General features: G+C 31.7%; 1 protein-coding gene across 1 annotated transcript; it reads left to right on the top strand.

The window, feature by feature from the left end:
- Positions 1 to 373: 373 nt before the first annotated feature.
- Positions 374 to 2,341, top strand: LOC124367246 (piggyBac transposable element-derived protein 3-like). The gene is made up of 3 exons (XM_046823979.1): positions 374 to 395; positions 1,257 to 1,520; positions 1,656 to 2,341. Exons 1-3 carry the CDS (start codon positions 374 to 376, stop codon positions 2,339 to 2,341), a joined length of 972 nt encoding a protein of 323 aa, XP_046679935.1.
- The last annotated feature ends 15,017 nt before the right edge of the window (positions 2,342 to 17,358 follow it).

The following is a 17,358-nucleotide window of genomic DNA, read 5'->3' as shown; positions in this document are numbered from 1 at the left end:
TATTTAACCCGTTTCTTCCCACTGTCGACATTTGTCGACACGCAACTTAATATTTTTTTGTGGGAAATTTTGATTGTCTAGGACTCTTACGATAATATCCCGCTGTTATGTTGGTATCTCTGAACTAGCAGTTGATGCGCCGCGGCAGTGGCTAGTTTGGTGCTTTTGTGTCAACAACTCTACTGATTGACTCTCAGCCTCACTATGTCACTGATAGACAGGTAAGTGTATTACAACCTTGTAAATAATAATATTATTTACCGTACGCTATTTATAGTGATATAAGATATGTGTATGACGTATTACTGTGTTGAACGTGTAAAATATTGTTTTAGGGTATCGATTTTACAATCATAAATATTGATGTCGACAAATGTCGACAGTGGGCACCAGCGGTAGGGGTCGATGTCCATTACAACAAATTGTTTTTTTTAGGTTGACGGTAGCTGACATCGCTAATATATTGGAAGAGAGTGAAAATATTATAGATCCAACATTTTTTATTGAGCCACCAGATAATCCAGCCCTCAGTGACTGTGATTCCGATGACGATGATAGTGGCAACATAAATCATTTATCTGGCAACCAACTCAGAGCTGGTGGTGAGCTGATAGGAAGAAAATTAACTGAAGATGGGTTAGTTACAATAAGAATTGGTGGAATACCTGAAGAAAAAAGTGACCAAGAAGAAGTGGAACAAGTAGAAGATAAGAAATTTGAGGAACCTGTGGACGAAGATGACAGTGTAGTAAGCGTAGATGTTGTTTTTGAAGAAGAAACCCAAGGAAAAGTTAGTAAAAATACGTTAGAGAGCAGAACTAAAAAAAGAAAACAAATAAAAGATGTTAGAACAAAAAAGAAGGTGAAAGGAAATAAGTCAAAACGTACATGGGAAGAAAAAGACATTGCAGATGTAAGCTCTATAGAGTTTACTCGTGCGAATTTCTTGTCAAATGATTATTCTCCTGTAGAACTGTTTGAAATGTTCTTTGATGACGAGGTCGTAGAGTACATTGTTTATTGCACTAATCAATATTCCCTAGAAAAAGGAAACATAAACTTTTCTACATCAAAAAATGAAATACGTCTGTTTTTCGCCATTCTTTTTCTATCAGGATACAACACTATGGCTCGTTACAGAATGTACTGGGAAACGGCAGAGGACACACATCATGAAGCAGTTTCACGTGCAATTTCACGTAATCGTTTTCAGGATATCTTGAAAAACATTCACTTCTGTGAAAATGATAAATTAGACAAAGATGACAAGTTTGCCAAAGTTCGCTCTGTTATGTGCATGCTGAACGAGCGATGGCTTCGTTACTTCCCAGGTGACATTTACTTATCCATTGATGAATCCATGGTACCTTATTTTGGAAGGCACGGGTTGAAACAACATATCCATGGGAAGCCTATCCGATTCGGATATAAAGTTTGGATATTAGCTACAAGGTTAGGCTACGCTATTCAAGCGGAACCGTATCAGGGCAAAGCGACTGGAGCAACTATTCCTGAGCTCGGTGTGGGAGGCTCAGTTGTCATTGATCTTATATCTGAACTCCCACAGGACAGAAAATATAGTTTGTTTTTCGACAACTTCTTTACATCTTTAAAACTGCTTGAAGCGTTAAAAAACAGGGGATATCATGGTACAGGGACCATAAGGGTAGACAGAGTTGAGGATGCCCCTCTTCGTAAACCTCAAGATCTCAAGAAAGAACCAAGAGGTACTTTCCATCAAATAACTGACACAGACACCAACATAACACTTGTAAGATACATGGACAACAGTGTTTTTACTATAGCGTCGACAGCAACAGGCGTTCGTCCTGAGGGGAAAGCAAAGCGTTGGTCCTCTAGCAATAAAAAACACATCGTTGTGCCACAGCCAAACTGTGTCAATTGGTACAACATGAATATGGGTGGGGTGGATAGGCTAGATGAAAATGTATCTACCTACCGTATTCATATTCGCAACAAAAAGTGGTATTGGCCAATGGTTGCATACATGCTGAATGTGAGTATGAATAATGCTTGGATTTTATACAGAATGACGCCAAAAGGAGCTGAAGAACAATTAGATCTTCTTGGATTCACCCGCTACATTGTCCGTACGTACATGCGAACATGCACAAGCCATCGATCCTCTGCAGGACGGCCAAGCCAGACAGTATCCAGTAGGGTGTTGCCTGAAATCCGATTCAGTGGAAAAGATCATCATTTAGAAACAGTTCAAAAGCAAATTCGCTGCGCACTGTGTTCCAAAGCAACAAGGAAACGGTGCAAGACTTGTCAAGTTGGATGCCATGTGCTTTGTGCGGAGGCTTTCCATACTTCCTGAGGAAGTAATCTCTTATACAATCCTTTCTGATATGTAATCTATTCATAAATACTGTAATGGAACAATAAAAGCATCATTATTTCATTTTTTAACTTATTTTAAAACCACCCCTTTCATTCCCACTGTCGACAAATGTCTACATTAGCCTCTATTCTCTAACTGCACCCGTTCATGCCCACTGTCGACATATGTCGACATGCTATAATTTATTGTTATTATTAAATTTTACATATTTCATACTAAAACTATAGTAAATAACTGATAATAAAGCAAATAACCAAAGGCCACCAAAAAATCTGACAAAAAAATAATTTGGGCAGAAACGGGTTTTAAATGCATACTAAATAACTACTGTATACTAATGTAACACACGTTGACTTTTATAGAAAAGAGAAAATTACATGTTTGAATAAAATACAGTACAATGTAATAAAAATACAAATTTGTTTAAACCCACTGACCGTTGTTAAGAGAAAAAAGAGGAAATGCATTACCCTATATATATATATATATATATATATATATATATATATATAGTATATAAAACAATTATATATGAATCAATTACATATGTAGCATTTATTACATGACAGTAGTAGGCTACCACTCTCTTTACTTAACTTTGCAATAGGTTATATGTATTGTATTGCATTAATGGGTAGTGTTGTATATAAAACTTATTTTACTGTGACATAAAAGGTATGAACACAGTTTGTATACATCAAATACGTTGCTGGAGTTGTTACTGAAATTCCACAGTTAAACATTTTCTTACATAAATTTACTACAAAATAATTTTAATAAGAGGCATCAATAGAACAGCTACCACAGTCGAATATTAATCGAATATTAGATTGATATTTTTTAATTATCGGTGTCTATGAAAATATTACGTCAGTAAATATTTTACACAAGTCTATTTTCACATATATTACCATGTGTGTCTCACAGTCCATTGTTTTAGGAAATGGTACGCGTGACCATCTGTAATACCCTGACTTTATTCCACAATAACTAAAACAATGATAAAATTGACAAAAATTTTATTTATTTATTTATTTATCCGGTCTACACAAATGTTCCATGAATGAAAACTCTTATGAATTATAATTCAAATATAAAAAAATACATATCCAACATATCAATATAAGAGTACAATTATATTTCAATGCAACTCGTAGTAAAGTAATTACGGTGGGAAGTGTTGAATTAATTTGAATTTTATGCTCTCCACATTTTCTTCACCTTCCTCTTCTAGATTCTGGAGCTTTCAAAGACTTTCCTCCTGGAATATAGAGCCATGTTCGATTAAAGAGGTATAAAATAAGTCGGCAATAATGACGAAACGATGTAAATAGTTAATATTTGAGCTTCTTCTTCGCTAACTTGTTTGGTTATTTTTAGACAAACATGACACCACATTCCAGAAGGACTGTTCTAGGAGGAAGGTGAACAAGGGGTCTCAACATTCACATAATTCGTAGTATCTAAATAAACTGTGCATAAAAAAGTAAATATTAGATAAAAAAATAGACAAACTACGTACGTCCTGTAGATTTGACAGTTTACAAAAAAGAAAATGTTGCTTGCACGCAGTAAAGTTATATTGCCTATCCACATCCTATATAGCAAAGATTGACAAAATAGAGTGATAATATGAGATCCAGTCTTTATATAGAGAAAGAAAGTTGTTTGTGACAGGGTTGGTTATGTATGTAGCTGCCTACATACGTTACTACTAATATAAGTGATATATACGTTAATATTATAAGTGATTATTAGTACTGTTAAAAATTATAAAAGCAAACATGTTAACGTTTAATAAGGAGTATAAATAAAAATCCTGGCAATCTAGATTTGAGGCCTGGGAATATGAAAGAAGTGAGAACAAGGGAGTCATAAATCCCGTGGGAGCCACAAGGGTTACCGTTCAATATGTAAAGTTTCTCTGAGAAAAGTAAGGTTTGCTTCTTTCAGAGAGCTTTTAAACTTGTGTATTTTCTTAAATTAGATGCATGTAACAGTTTGGACGAATTATAATACTAATATGTAATATGTTGTTTCTGTCCTCTTTTTAATGGCAGAAAATAATGTAGTTATAAAAAAGTCTCCGTCATGAAAACAGGGCTAGTACTGGAGTAATAAAATTGACGACATTACTAATAAAAATGTATGTACAGCTTATATTCTAGCTTCATTTCACCTTTTTTCGTTTAAACAGCCAATTATTGGGAAATGGCAGTGGGATTATTTTACTTCCCATGGAACTACGTACTGTTTAAAGAGGCTCTTATTTACAAGGCACATTCCCATATCTCCTCATTCTGGATGTTTGGAGGTTGTAAATAGGCCAGGAATATAGTCGAGTAAAATATCGAATGACAATGATCGATGTATAGAATGTGCAAAAATTGTAATAAACAAATTAAAATATATTAGTTGACTTAATTAATATTAACATACCATTGACACCTTATTTCATTTACAACAATATAGGCCTATTAAGAAAACTTATAAGCAGAAATGAATTTAGTTACTTTTATCAAACAAAACTAATGTAATAACCATACTTATGAATGTAACGGATTTAAACTCTTATTGTTTTTTAGTTACACATCAATTACGGATTAAAAATTCAAAAATAAATTTTATAATGTTTTAAAAAATTACTTCCATTTAGTACATATACTAAACTAGACAGATTTTAAACTGAGTTTTATCCCCGATTCTAGTGAAATGTGGTCTTTTGCTTCATGAAGTTAAATAGCACCTGGTTTTCATCTTCGACCTTTATGTACTCCTGTATTATAATACATTTTGCTACTTCTGAAACTTTTCTCTTGAAATATTAAACATGTAATATTAGTTTTAAAACGTTACCAATATAAAAAGGACATCTAAAAAATAACATTGTTTTAAACATAGTCAATAGCTTTATACAAATTATACATAAACAGTATAAAAATCACCTGAGCAAGAACTACAGCCTACTTTTAATATGTTATAATTGGAGTGTAACCGAAGTTGTTCATTTGTCATTTAAAAGTCCATATCTACTAAACTTGCAAAGACCCTTTCTATTAGTGCTCTTGTCACCTAAGTTCAGGATAAAATGTACACTTTATTTTTTAATCTTATTCAACCCTTGCGAAGGAATTATTTACCCAGCAGTAAACGTGAGCATGTTCTTCAGGTTGTCACCTGGAGCTCTAAGTGTAAAGCAAAAATTGCGCGTCTGTATTCTGAGTTATTCGTTTCTCGTTATAAAAAAATGGCTATGTTTTATGTAATAACCTCAATAGCTTAGACAATTTTATTAGCTACCACCATATCGTTCATGAAAGAATTGGGTTATAACTCTCAAAACGTTTACCAGATACCAAATGAATTTTTAAACGTTTTGCGTAGTGTTGTAATGGTTTAGAGCGAAGAGATGATAACTTTACCAAGGGGTAAAAAGTAAGACATTGTTTACATTCTATATCTACATTCTCTTTGTAAGCTAACACGATAATATGAGTATTTTCGTGTATATATTTTCGGTATTTTCAGTTATTTTTAAATAACCTTTCTGTAGGTTATTAGGTTCACGTCTTAAAAATAATTGTTATCACTTTATTAAATTTCAGAAAATGTCAATGTAAATAATGAACACGTAATAAAACACCAAAGTTAAAAGTGGAAGTAACAATGTACAGAAATACTATGTAGTAAAATTAATAAAATGTAAATAAATCTCCAATAAAGCACACTTCAATGTTTATATATCTCCAGCACGTGACTCTACAAATTCATCTTTACAGCCAATTTTATACAAGATGTGGACAATAGACGAGACGAAAGTGACAATCGGAATTGTTCTTGGAATATCCTCTTTTTTTGTACTGAGGTTTCCTAATTTTAAATGTAAGTGATATTAACAGTTAAGCAAATAATTTTCAAAGCGTAAATACTTTTTGTTCTACATTCAATTAAGACAGAACAAATAAATTGACCAGTAAAAGGAGGACCGTTAGTCTAAAATGTGGATTGGGAGTGTTTCAATTATAAGATCATATGAAAATTTATTCAATCATGTATATATATATATATATACATATACAAAGGTATATGTATATATATATATAATTAAAGTTCTTAATAAAATTAACGTATTCAAATTTAATTTTCATGTACGCACTGTATATAGAGCAACCGAAAGAAGGCTTCTATATCTGTACATTTCTCTTGTAAATAAGAGGATTAGTATAATGATCGACGTTTACGTATGTGAGACTGAGCTTATACAGGCTAAACGGACATCACCACACACTATAAAACAAAATCCATATCTCAAGATTTCTATATAGCTCGTAATAATGAATTGTTATAATGATGTAGATATAGTGATGCAATCCGAGAACAAGAAAATATTTTTGTTTTGTTCAGTTTGCAGTCTTGTCAACAATTTACTCTAATAATGTAGACTAGTATTAAAGAATTCTCCATATAGTTAGTATATCGTTTTATATTCTAATCCGTCTTCTTTTATAATATATCTTCAATCGCAAAGGTTTAATTAATATCTTTTTCATAACCTTCCTGCCAGACTACAAGAAGGTCGGATTGTCTTGTGTGAAAAGGAGTCCCAGATCTTGCCTTAGTATAGCAAGGATCTTTTGAAGGTTTTCGTGTTTGTTTCACCTCTGCTGCAGTAAGAAAGGATGGTTTATACAGAGTGTGAATTTACCACAGCTTTCTTTTGTACCAACCTTCAGGCATCGATCCTTCAGCCTGAAACGATGCTCTCAAATCTTAACTCAAAACAATATACGAGTATTGCATATTTCGTTAAAGTTCACTAAAGTATGTGGACCCTATCAACGACTGTAATATAAAAATAGTAAGAACTCTCACGTCCTGTTTCACTATTTTTAATAAGTCCCTTATTTATTATTGTCGCATATGAGCCTAAGTAATAGTCGTATAACGTTAGGCATAATACACAAATCCATATTTGTCTAATCTGGCGTTTCCAAAAGTCTTAGTGGTGCGATATTTCTCAATCCTGGCTCAACCTGGAACCAACTCTGTTGGAACTTATTGACGTACGTAATTATATTTTTTATGTTACATACTAATGATTAGTCATGGTAATTAGTTCACTGTAATTGATAATAGAATTCTTTATAAGAATCACTTTTATAAAGTTTTGAATGTACTTTTTGTTTATACATCCAAACTTAATTTCGAGGCCTTCTAATTCTACAAATTTAGAAAACCTTTATAATGATATACTAATTTCATGTGACAGACATTTCATGTATTCTGATAGAATATGTTTGAAATATTGAGAATATTTTTTGCCAGATAGTGTTACAAATTCTATATCCGTAGTTGAATATAAATAGGAATAAATTTGGCACGCAACTCTTATCTGTATTCCTCTGAGTATGTGAAAAATATGTATGAGGATCCAAGAAAGACGACGGCATTTTATAAATAAGTTAAACCTAGGGAATCATACCCCGCTGTAGAATAACATCTGGGTTTTTCAATGTTTTAGACTAACAACATGTTTTTAAATACCACACAAAGGTTATCTACTTCCACGGAATATTATTATCATCCAACAGAAATTGTGATATAATCAATGTAAGATTTATTAATTAAGTAGACGGAACGATGATTCTAATTATATTAAGAATTTTAAGAAGAACGATGCGGTAAGTAAAAACCATACATGCTTTTAACCCGTCTAAAACATCTAATTAAAATTTTACTTACAAATAATTGCTTATTTTATGTTTAAAATATGGAGACTGCCATTATCTGAATTCAATATTATTGTTAAATCATGCATAGAAAGAATGTTAGAATGGCTTATGTATAGTTAAAATAAAGTGAAATAACCCTTTTTTCCAATGCTCCAAGATAGATTAAGATAGATTCTAATAATTATTTGATATTTTTGTTATAAATTCAAATTTAATATTTTTTGTGTTTCACCCAAGGTCCATGTATAAATTAAACTGAAATCTAGCCTTAGATATTAGTGTTGAAGAAGAACAATGAAGAATTTTACAACTAAAGTATAAATAAATTATATTGCTATTTTACCCTAATGATTGCCAAAAACCATCACGTCTTTAATCCTCATATAACGTTGCTTACTCATTTCACCCCACGTTCTTTAATTTGGGTGAACTGTCTAATAGTACTTGCAAAATCACGACCAATAGAACAGAATATCTTTACTTGTAGTTTTTCAACTATATGACTATCATTAGTAAAGTGTGTTGGACTTTATGTTGAATTTATCACCATATGATTTAATTTTATTTGTATATCTAAAAATATAAATGACCTAATATATACAAATAAATAAATTAGTTGTGAGTTTTGTTGCAATCTATCAATTATGATATTATTTCTGTCTCATTAGATTTTACAGTTAGCGACGAGGACAAATTTATTTAAATGCTGATTATACAGGCGACAAAATTGTGAATTTAATTTCTATGAACAGCAGTGGGGTGATCTGGAAAGAAAAATGGCTCGATCATTTCTCGAACATTTTAATGACTCGAAGGGGAGATTATGTTAGACACTTTGAACTGACTTGTAGAGTGAGGGGACTTGGAAAAGAATGAGTGAAGGAAGATGCGGCTCAACGAGATCTGCTCTTGAAAGTATTGGAGCGCGGTACTTGAGAGTCTGACGGATCAGACGCACCATGGAGCTGGTACACAATGAGGTCAGAAAGGCAGACCTTGTTGACTGACACTGTCTTTGCAGCGAAATTCAAATTCGCGTGAGCCGTCAAAAAAAGGCGAATGACATTTATTATATTTTAACATAATAAAAACGTATACAAAATCAAATCAAACATTTGTGGTTTTGTTGCAAACTATTAAACAAGGTGTTTCTGTTATCCTACTAGGTGTTTCTGTTATTCCTTTATCTATAACTTTGTTATAAGATAAAGTTAACGCCCTTTACTTTTTATTAAATTCGTACCATTAGCTCTATCCCAGCAAAGATCTTAACGCTTAAAATTAAACGGCACGATGGATTAGAATCCTAACTGTTCGCCAAAGAAGTTTATTCATACAATAACGAGGAAAGATTTTGCGTATTTTGAACATTATTGGTTTAAAACATGCCAATATATTTTCAATAGATCTTGGAAACACTTTAAGTTGAAGTAATCAAATTCAAATTAGTGTAAATGTGCGTCGTAGAATTTATTAGATTAAGAGAAGTTTTGGTCTCACGAAGTGCTGGTATGACTTGTTAACTGTTCGAATTCACCATTACAATTGCTGTTTATTGATTTTAACTATTAATGTAATGAAAACAACTAAAACCCTTTAAATTAAAACTTTTTATTACATACACGAGTTTCGGTTATTAACCATCATCAGTGTACATTAACCTCTAAATAAATAAATAAATAATAAACAATTAGATATACACATGTGGACCTTTTAAACATATGTTAAGTTTAAATGACACAGTTGTAATTTTCTTATTAGTAATCTGTATTTAATATTTTAATTTCTTCAAAACTTGGATTTGTCTTATTTTTCAGATTACTGTTTAAAATGTTATGAGGATCTTTATTATAATTTAGATTAATATGTAGTTCTTCTTTTGTGTGATTTTAACTAATATTAATTTAGAAAAAAAATAATACTTTTTAAAATTTTATGATAAAAATAAATGTTTTACAAGAATAATGAACATTATTTGAAGCATTTCATACTTTTTAAAGAGTATTCAACCTACTGAAACCAAATTTAAAAGATTATAACATAGAACCCAAAACAAAATATTTTAAAACTATCTTTATTACTTAATTTCTTCAGGGGGGGGGGTTGTAGAGGAATAAAAAAAGAACAATCCTTAAATTTAAGTTCAGTTAGTGTTGGTGTATAACCATAAACGTCGTAATAAGAACAACGATATAAACAAATTTTAATTTGTTTAACCAATTAACACACTTTATCTTACCAGTATCCATATGACACCCCAGGATGGTGCATTAACTGTGTTTAGTCATTATGGATTATTTTTAGTCATTAATCTCAGTCAGAAGTGAGTTAATAAATCACAAGCATTTAATTGTTGTTACTCTTGTAACGTTATCTGTTTTAAAACATTATATACAATAGTAATAAGCTACAAAAACTTGATTCTTTGTTTTGCTGCAAAAGAGTAGGAAACTGTATGGATACACAAAAACTCATTTTTGTAAAATTTGCTATTTATGTCCAGCCAAATGGTGTCTATCCTACCAAATGTAATCTTTACTTCAATCAATCCCTCTAACACGAACTTAATGTAAGGCCTTTCTGGATTAAAAGTTTAATAATTTATAGCCTATCACAGAAACAACATTCCAAACACATCTTCATGAAAATATTGTTATATGATAGATCGTAACCTTCAGTCAAGTACAATTGAAACCATGTGAACATAAATAATGTCAAAATTAAAATATTTCAGATTGGGTAATGTACAAAATCTATTAAGTAATGGGAATGAGACCATATGTTAGAATAATAAATAATACAGCAAAAGTTAAAAATAGTTAATCAGATGATTTGGATGGCTTCAAAAAATATCATGATACAAATTAGAGACATTTGTATCATGTCTCTACAATTCTGACTCAGATTTGTCCAACAGTGGTGTAACTACTTACTTAGTTAATTTACGTGGCATGGAATAATTCGTGAAATACAATAGTGAAGAATTAAAAATAAAAAATAAGTTAGAATTAAAAGATCATTCAACAAGAAATCTAACTTAAAGTTTTAATTAAACACTACTGTCAGATCAGACGAGGGTCAGCTGGTAGAAACTCCTTCAATAATCTAGTTTCAAAATTGTAACTGTAGTTAAGATTTAAAATATATTTCCCAATGCAACTACTACCAAAGTGTATAACTTTGGTAGTAGTTGCATTGGGAAATATATTTTAAATCTTAACTACAGTTACAATTTTGAAACTAGATTATTGAAGGAGTTTCTACCAGCTGACCCTCGTCTGATCTGACAGTAGTGTTTAATTAAAACTTTAAGTTAGATTTCTTGTTGAATGATCTTTTAATTCTAACTTATTTTTTATTTTTAATTCTTCACTATTGTATTTCACGAATTATTCCAATAATAATAATATGTTTTCCTTCTTCAGCATTTCTTCTCTTAAATATTTAAATTAGTAAATTTAAAATCGTACTTTAGTTTGCGTACAAATTTAAAATACTGATAGGAATACGAATTGACTCATAGTAAATTAAATTAAGACAAAAGTTAAAGTTGGCTGTATTTTCTGCCTTTTTCTAAGGGATTTGATGTTAAAAAATGCATATAAGATTTTTTCGTAAAACTGGTCTAAACTTTTTTACATAAATCCAACTGTTCTTACTTTTATGAAACATCCTTGTTATTTATTAAACGCATAAAATGGTTTATTCAAGTGTACATATTGATGAAGTAAATTAAAGACATGCATGATGTAAAAAATATTTACCTAGTTCACCCACACTATTACGAGAAGACACTATTGGTAGAATTGTCCACGTATCTGTACCAATAAAACCCCACGAAATGTTATGAACATAATATAAGCTACATTTATTTTGTGACTTGAAATGTTTTCTTGATTTCTTTCCGTTATAACACATCCCTGATACGATTTGCTATCACGCCTATGCCAATAAATGGTAAATAATGAGTTAATGTTAATATTATTGTCGTAATAATTTTACAATGAGTTTCTATTGAGTAATTATGATATTGAATAACATTGCTTGTACTTAACTAGCATATCAAATGTCCAATATATTTGAAACATTGGAACATAAAAGCGACAATTGCCAGGTCAGTTTTCAGATTCCGATATCAAAAACACATCGTCACATACAGTCCGGGACGTGTCCACACGATCGTAAATATATGTTTTAAAATGGGCCCACAAACCTTTAATTGACACCATCTCCTTACTTTGGAGAGTTGGGTTGTTACTATAAGACAGGTACGTGGGTTTTTATTTCATCTGACAGAATTCAATAACTGGTAGTCTGACTCGCCTTGTCTTGAATCAATTAAAATAAATTATTTATTTGACCATAGAATAAAATCTACGTTTATATTTTTGGAGTACGCCAGATCTTGTGTCACCAGTGTTAAAGTTTCATGCAAAAGTTAGAAAGTGAAAAATAAATAGAACTGATATTTAAAATAGCGACCTTAGAAGACAATATTTTTTATTTTTTCTTTCATCATTAAAGTGAGTGGCCCACAGAATAATGACACACACATATTCGAGCTTTTTTGTGACCAAATAGGAATGGTTTTCCGAAAATATCGTCAGTACAAGAAGGAGCACTATGTGGCATAATTAAGGAAATAAACCCAGCAACAAAAATCTTCTCAGTAATGAGTAATTATGGGTACTGGTAGGTATTTTGTATATAGATTTAATACCAAAAACAAAAATATTATTTAAGAAATTATATTGAATAAATCCTAAATATCGTACCATATTATACAGTAGTAGTGGCTTTTACAGTAGTAACTTAAAAGTTCCACCATTTTTGTTGATTTTAAGGGGGTACGTCTCCACATGCCGAGGTATATTTGTATGCCACAGAGAAAATGTATTGATGTTACACAACTTATTTTCAATTTCCTGTAATATGTTGCTAGCGGTTAAAATTTAACAAGAGAAGCAACATTTAACAGATTGGGAACACATTTCCTGAGCATTTGGGGAAGCACAACAATGTGTACATACGCGAAGTTATTCAGAATTCAGCATTGAAAATATACATTTTATACTTTTAAAACTATTTATTTTCATTAATATAATAGGGATTTAATACATTATTTATATACAGGGTGATTCATGAAGTTCTCCCTCCACTTCTACAGCACATTGTACTTAGTAAAAAATAATGAAAAAATGTTATATATAAACATAGGTCCGAAAACGCTTCGTTAGCGAGTTACAGCTAGCGAAATATTTCGCCTGAATTCCTGGGTAAAGAGTAAAATAAAGCCATACTGAACTTTTGGAATGGTTAATTAAGTAAGAAATATCGTGGATTCTTATGTATTTCTACCTGATAAAGCTAATAAAATAGGTTTCAGAACTGTACCTGTAGTAGTTTTTTTAGGGATTCAGGGTTAAATGCAAAAAAATTGGGGCACGAAACAATATTTTTTTAAGTTTGATGTACAATAACTTTGTTAAAAATTGGTAATAAATACATAAAATCAACGAACATTAATTGTAAAGAATTTAATTCTGAGAAAATTGATATAATCAAAGTCTAAAATAAAACAGAAATAAGTACCAAAAAAATCGATTTTATTCAGTATAATACATTACTAGTTTTAAGCTAAATTAATCAGGTTGGGCCAACCGTACGCACCTTTTTATAATAGATGTTCGAAAATGAGGCCATCATTATCAATACATTTTGCAGCACGTTTGTGTATTGCTTTTGTTTGCGTTTCTTAATTTTTTCAGGACTGTCCCTGTATCTGCACAGCCGAATCCATAATACGGGCAATTAATTCATCACGAGAATTCACTTTTGTCTTGTGTACAACGTCTTTCATCCATCCCCAGATGCAATAATCAAATGGTGATAGATCTGGTGATCTTGGTGGCCAAGGGTGAGGCCCTCCACGACCAATCCAGTGTCCAGGAAATTGATGATTTAAGTAAGCAGAAAACGGCACGTGAAAAGTGGGGAGGTGCTCCGTCATGCTGGAAGTACAAATTTTGTCTGAGATGTAAAGGAACATTCTCTAACAGCTGCAGCAACTCTTCTTGAAGGAAATGCAAATAGAACTCAGCATTTAGGCGTCCAGGTAATATGAAAAGGTCCAATCAGCCGATTGTGCAAAAGGCCACACCAGACATTGACGCTAAATCGGTGTTGAATGTTCTGTTCCACTACCTCATGTGGATTTTCTTCTGCCCATGAGTGTTCATTGTGCAAGTTATTGACACCATCCCGAGTGAATTGTGCCTCATCCGTAAACAAAATACGCTTGTAGAGTTGATTATTAATATTCAAAAAGTTGCAAAACTCCAAGCGAAGCGGAACATCCCCCTAGCTGTAGATGTTGAACGTTTTGTTTATGAAACGGATAAAATTTGTTTCGATTAAGTGACCTCCACACCGTTGACTTGCGAAAACTCCTATCCGCCTAGAAAATACGTCGTGTACTACTTACACCTGGGACTGCGATGAACAGCATTAATAGCAATATCATCATCAAGTTGGACAGCTCGTTCATAATTGGTTCTAGTACTTGGTAGTGATCCTGTTTCCCGAAGAGTACGAAAAGTTCCTGAAATTGTTTTGGTATCTGGAATCCTCCTATTAGGGTAACGTAGTTCATATTCTTCTACAGCAGCTCTAGCATTACCATTACAGTAACCCAAAATAAAAACCATATCAGCGTATTCCTCTGATGTAAATAAGTAAGGCATTTTTTCGCTGAATAAACAATCGAATTACAACTCACAGAAAAATTTCATTTAATAACACGATTTACAGAACCCGATCTCCTGCTGTAGCTTACAAAACACCACTAATACACAGTTCTAACGTAACAGTACAGAATACCATTGTTTATCAGCTGTTATTCGTGCGTTACCAACTTAGAAATTAATAAAACAAAAAAACTGCATTTCGATGATTAGTAAACAATAATGAGAAAATGTTTGCTTCATTTATTTTCGAACATTTGATGTAAATTTTTTATTAAAAAAATACAACGTAATAAAAAACATGATATTTTTATTTACAAACAAAGTTATTTGCAAAATGTATTGATAAAGATGGCCTCATTTTCGAACATCTATTATAAAAAGGTGCGTACGGTTGGCCCAACCTGATTAATTTAGCTTAAAACTAGTAATGTATTATACTGAATAAAATCGATTTTTTGGTACTTATTTCTGTTTTATTTTAGACTTTGATTATATAAATTTTCTCAGAATTAAATTCTCTACAAGTAATGTTTTGTTGATTTTAATGTATTTATTACCAATTTAACAAAGTTATTGTACATCAAACTTAAAAAATATTGTTTTCGTGCCCCAATTTTTTGCATTTAACCTGAATCCCTAAAAAACTATTACAGGTACAGTTCTGAAACCTATTTTATTAGCTTTATCAGGTAAAAATACATAAGAATCCACGATATTTCTTACTTAATTAACCATTCCAAAAGTTCAGTATGGCTTTATTTTACTCTTTACCCAGGAATTCAGGCGAAATCTTTCGCTAGCTGTAACTCGCTAACGAAGCGTTTTCGGACCTATGTTTATATAACATTTTTTTCATTATTTTTACTAGTACAATGTGCTGTAGAAGTGGGGGGAGAACTTCATGAATCACCCTGTATGTTGTATAAGAATTATTTGTATTGGATCTAAATTTAGTATCCCAAAAGTTTTCAAAATAGTGGCGATATTAAATATAATACCGCCTCAAGTCTGGTAACATAAGGTACGGAATAAAGCCATTGTGTTCCGAAGCCTGCACTGAACTAAACAATAAAGAGACTGAACAGAATCCCTATACTTTTAATCCCAATAATTACACTTTTTTGCAATGGATATTGAATTCCCACTAAATTCCGATATAAGGCTGACAAGATAGGAATGACGGTACTTAATTCAATTTATATAGCGATGAGGAATAGTATTTTATGAACTAAATTAGTTGCAAATAATAATATTAAGCTGTCGAAAACATCTCCTTCAAACAATATATCTTATCCCTATATAACTTTTGGAAATATAAAAAAGGAACTTAGTCTGTCGTCTAGCTTGTCTGCCTCAGCCTATGTTTGACACAGCAGTAAAGCCAGTTAAACAACAATAGTAAAGTTAGAAAGTTTAAGTATTTCTTTTGCGTCAGGGAGTAACATCTGTTGCTGATATTCAAACATTCTAGTCACATACCTGCCACGAGTCTTCTTTTCTTCCAACATCTGTTTTGTAAGTTCTTTGACACCAAGAAAAACATTTTTGTCATTCAACCATTTATAGATATTTTATTCACTAATTATATTTTAATAATAATAATTTCCTCACATTCATCCATATGAAAACTAATGTGAGCGACAAAGTCGCCAATTGTCATTTTTCACATTCCGATTTCAAGGCACATCGTTATATACAGACCGGGACGTGTCCACACGATAGTAAATATATGTTTTAGGATGAGCTCACAAACTTTTTATTCATAACTCCTGACTGCCTCACTTGGGCGAGATGGATTGTGACAAATACAGGTATGCGGGTTTTTATTATTCATCTAACAAAAATTATAAAAATTAGTATTCTGTCTCACCATGTCTATAAGGATCAAAATAAATTATTTGTTCAACTATAAAATAAAATTTACATTTATATTGATGGGGCTCACCAGACTTTATGTTACCAGCGTTGAAGTTTTATACAAAATGTTTAAAGATAAAAATTGAACATTGAGCAATTATTTAAATTAGTGATCGTAGAAGACAGTAATTTTTATTTGTAATTTAATCATTTACATTACATACATATTGAAGTATCCTTGTGAGCACATATGAATGGTTTACCCAAAATATCGTGTTGTGAGCTATATAAAGAAATATCCCAATTATTGTGACCATGACTTACGTGGGCTTTTCATAGTGACGGTAGTAAATATATGAACATATCTTTTACATCTGTGTAAAATTTAATTCTCAGGTAAGTCAGTACCATCCAAAATACTACACACTACCTTAGAAGTTCTGAAAGGACAGTTTTAAGTTTCACGACCGCAGTCGATTATTTTGTACGTTAACCATCACTTATTTAACTCTTAGCAATATAGTCATTGAGTCACTGAGTCCCAATTCCACGACCTTAAAAAAATAAATAAAGGAACAAAATACATGATTTATTCTGTTATATCGGTTGCCATAGGTGCAGCCGGCAAAAATATAAGCATAAAATTCCGTCACCTGCA

Source organism: Homalodisca vitripennis, chromosome 1 (genome assembly GCF_021130785.1).
Source record: "Homalodisca vitripennis isolate AUS2020 chromosome 1, UT_GWSS_2.1, whole genome shotgun sequence".
NCBI classification, from domain to species: domain Eukaryota; kingdom Metazoa; phylum Arthropoda; class Insecta; order Hemiptera; family Cicadellidae; genus Homalodisca; species Homalodisca vitripennis.
This window is presented reverse-complemented; position numbering and strand designations above follow the sequence as displayed.

Excerpts from the sequence above, each read along its gene's own strand:
- LOC124367246 (XM_046823979.1), top strand. The coding sequence starts at position 374 with ATGTCGACAGTGGGCACCAGCG. Across the intron at positions 396-1,256 it reads GTCGACAGTGGGCACCAGCG|ACAAAGATGACAAGTTTGCC; the intron begins GTAGGGGTCGAT and ends ATGATAAATTAG. Across the intron at positions 1,521-1,655 it reads AGCAACTATTCCTGAGCTCG|GGACCATAAGGGTAGACAGA; the intron begins GTGTGGGAGGCT and ends ATCATGGTACAG.